Source organism: Budorcas taxicolor, chromosome 19, assembly GCF_023091745.1.
Source record: "Budorcas taxicolor isolate Tak-1 chromosome 19, Takin1.1, whole genome shotgun sequence".
Taxonomy (NCBI): Eukaryota; Metazoa; Chordata; class Mammalia; order Artiodactyla; family Bovidae; genus Budorcas; species Budorcas taxicolor.
The window spans coordinates 23830209-23833701 of record NC_068928.1 but is presented as its reverse complement, the minus strand read 5'-3'; the positions used below and the strand labels follow the sequence as shown (position 1 = coordinate 23833701).

At 39.9% G+C, this 3493-nt stretch overlaps 1 protein-coding gene across 1 annotated transcript; it reads left to right on the top strand.

Moving 5' to 3' along the window:
- Positions 1-499: 499 nt before the first annotated feature.
- Positions 500-1438, top strand: LOC128065258 (olfactory receptor 1A1). Its single transcript, XM_052658409.1, has one exon. It carries the CDS (start codon positions 500-502, stop codon positions 1436-1438), a length of 939 nt encoding a protein of 312 aa, XP_052514369.1.
- Positions 1439-3493: the final 2055 nt, after the last annotated feature.

Genomic DNA, 3493 nt, shown 5'->3' with positions numbered 1-3493 from the left:
TCATGCTGATGAACCTCCTGGCTCCTCTCCCAGGGACATATGGTTCTTTTACTTCTCCCTTCAAGATTTCAGCAGAAATCATCTCTCTCTGTGATCTGCGATGGCACCTTAGCATCTAACTCCATCTCATGTATAGAATACATGGATGAAATTCTTATACTTTTCACATTTTGTACTTTTTCCACATGTCTAACAAAGTAGCACATGCAATGTAAAAATTAGTATTTGTTAACTGATTAAATCCTAGATGTTGAGTGATGGTTCTGGGGTGGAGGAGGATGAGCACCTCTGATTCACAGATTGCTCAGTTTTTATTCATGAGTGTCCAGGGGTAATTCTTGATATTTCCCCAAAAATATTGGTTATCTCCAGATTTAGTTAACTCAGTTGTAGAGATGGTTGGTCATGTGTGTCAAAAATGGTGGATAAGAAAGATCATTACATACAATAACCACACTAATAATTCTGGATTCCTCTCCCCTTTCCTGCTGAAGGATCCATGAGAGAAGACAACCAGTCCTCCACCTTCAATTTCATCCTCTTGGGAGTTACTGGCCAGCAAAAACAGGAAGACTTCTTCTTCTTACTCTTCCTGTTCATTTACCCTGTCACATTGATTGGAAACCTGCTCATCATCTTAGCCATTCACTCTGACATTCACCTTCACAACCCCATGTATTTTCTCCTTGCCAACCTCTCCTTTGTTGACATCTTCTTCTCCTCTGTAACTATCCCTAAGATGCTGGCCAACCACTTCCTGGGCACCAAAGCCATCTCCTTTGGAGGATGCCTAACACAAATGTATTTTATGATTGCCTTGGGTAACACAGATAGTTACATCCTGGCTGCTATGGCCTATGATCGAGCTGTGGCCATCACCCGCCCACTTCATTACACAACAATTATGAGCCCACGGACTTGTGTCCTGCTAGTCACTGCGTCTTGGGTGGTTGGAAATGCCAATGCCCTCCCCCACACTCTGCTTACAGCTAGTCTGTCCTTCTGTGGAAACCAGGAAGTGGCCAACTTCTACTGTGACATTACCCCTTTGCTCAAGTTGTCCTGTTCTGACATCCACTTTAATGTGAAGATGATGTACCTGGGAGTTGGTATTTTCTCTGTGCCATTACTATGCATCATCATCTCTTATGTTAGGGTCTTTTCCACAGTCTTACGGGTTCCATCCACCAAGGGTGTGCTCAAAGCCTTCTCCACCTGTGGTTCCCACCTCACAGTTGTTTCTCTGTATTATGGGACAGTCATGGGCATGTACTTCCGCCCTCTGACTAGTTACAGCCTAAAGGATGCGGTGATAACTGTGATGTACATGGCAGTGACCCCAGTGTTAAATCCTTTCATCTATAGTCTGAGGAATCGGGACATGAAGGCTGCCCTGGGGAAACTCTTCAGCAGGAGAATTTTCTCACAACCAATGTGAGGTCATCCTACATTGGAGACTGCCCTTAGAATTTCAGGTGCACTTGGAAATCCATCCCCAATGTCATTCCTCTCCAAGAAGCTGTCTTTGATCTTTCCAGCTAGAAAGTCCTCTTCTCAGAAATCTTATAACAATTTATGATAGATCATTTTGTACTCATCATTGTCCATTTAGCAGCGTGGAAGCCCAAGAACATTAGGTTCTTATCCCAGCAAAGATACTGATTATCAGAGTAAATCTGAGAAGGGTGAAGCTCAGCTTCTGCATCTACATATTAGGAATAATAGTATCTGCCTCACCACTGTCACAGGTGTGAGGATCACAGAAGTCCATGGTTTGAAGGATATAAATCACTATTTGAACGTCAATTTTAATTGGACTATGATGTTAATCAGCCCTACTATGCTTGCAAATCTCTGAGGCAGGAGCTGTTATATCACTGTACCTTTTACAACCTCGGTTATATAAAGTGTATCCAATAATTCTTGGTAAAAAGTAGGATGAACAAATGAAAATATCAGTCTCCAAACTGTAATCTGATAATGATAGACATGGGGCTTCCCAGATGGCACTTGTGGTAAAGAACCTGCCTGCCAATGCAAGAGACGTAAGAGAAGCCAGTTCAATCCTTGGGTCGGGAAGACCCCCTGGAGGAGGGAATGGCAAGGCTCTCCAGTATTCTTGCCTGGAGGATCCCACAGACAGAGAAGCCCTGTGGACCACAGTCTACAGGGTAGGGTCACAAAGAGTCAGACATGACTGAAGAGAATTAGCACGTATGCACACAATGATAGACATAGTCAGACTAGATACTATTTGTTGTTGTTTAGCTGCTCAGTCATGTCTGAACCTTTTGCGGTCCAGGGACTGTAGCCTGCCAGGCTCCTCTGTCCGTGGGATTTTCCAGGCAAGAATACTGGAGAGGGTTGCCATTTCCCTCTCCAAGGGATCTTCCCAACCCAGGGATTGAACCCACATCTCCTACACTGGCAGGCAGATTCTTTACCACTGAGCCACCAGAGACACTATTTATCCAACCTTTGAAATCTTTAAAGGAAATTACTTGAGTGGATATTTTTCTTCTTTCTGTATTGTTAATTAAACTAGACTGTTTCAAAAGAATAAAAGATTCTCTCTAAAATCTTACTAAAATGACACTCATCAATAAAGTCATTGCATCTAAAGGTAATAAATATTCTGGTTTAATTAATATAATAAAGTGATGAGTTAATTATAGCATGAAATAAAGTTACAGTGGCAGGAAAATTGAGTGCCAAATAATAAATGAAAAAAAAGACAGCAGTATTGAAAATGATGCGACCATGTCTTTCCAGCATGGCTTGGGAAGGATGAGGCTTTCAATCTGGATGACCAGCTCTCATCATGTAAGTAATATTCCTCAAAAAGAGATAGTTAATCCAGCAGGTCATTAAGTACCACTAAGGAACTCTACTGTCTATGATTTGATTCTGTTCATGATATAATTATAAAACTTTTAAAAATATTAACAGCATACAAATGATTGTCCTCAAATATAGTATGTCCACACAGGATAATGTTTTGAATAGTTAGATTGAGTATCTCTTGGAACAATGTGCAAGTTGTTTTGTATCTACTATATTAACTGCCAGTAAAAATATAAAATTATTATCTTCTGTAGATCATTCAGATCGCCAAGAATTTGACCATGGGCATTGGATAATGATGTTATTCACCTTTCAGTGCTTTCTGGGTCTCTAAAACACCAAGGATGAGATTTACCCCAATTATCTTCTTTTCAATCAAAAAAGATTTGATTATAAATGCATATGAATCTGTGTGAATGAGTGGCTAAATCATGGAGGGAATGAAGGTAGTTAATGTAGAGAAATTTCAAGATTGATCAGTAAAAATATTATATAATCTTTTTACCTGTTATTCCCATACTAATGTGAAGATTTGTATCTTCAACACTTAGGGCAGACATACAGTAACTACTTAATAAATTTATATTAAATGAATAAATGATTACTGCAATATTATGTTTAAATAAAGAATGCAACAATTTTGATGACT

Excerpts from the sequence above, each read along its gene's own strand:
- LOC128065258 (XM_052658409.1), top strand. The coding sequence starts at position 500 with ATGAGAGAAGACAACCAGTCCTCCACCTTCAATTTCATCCTCTTGGGA.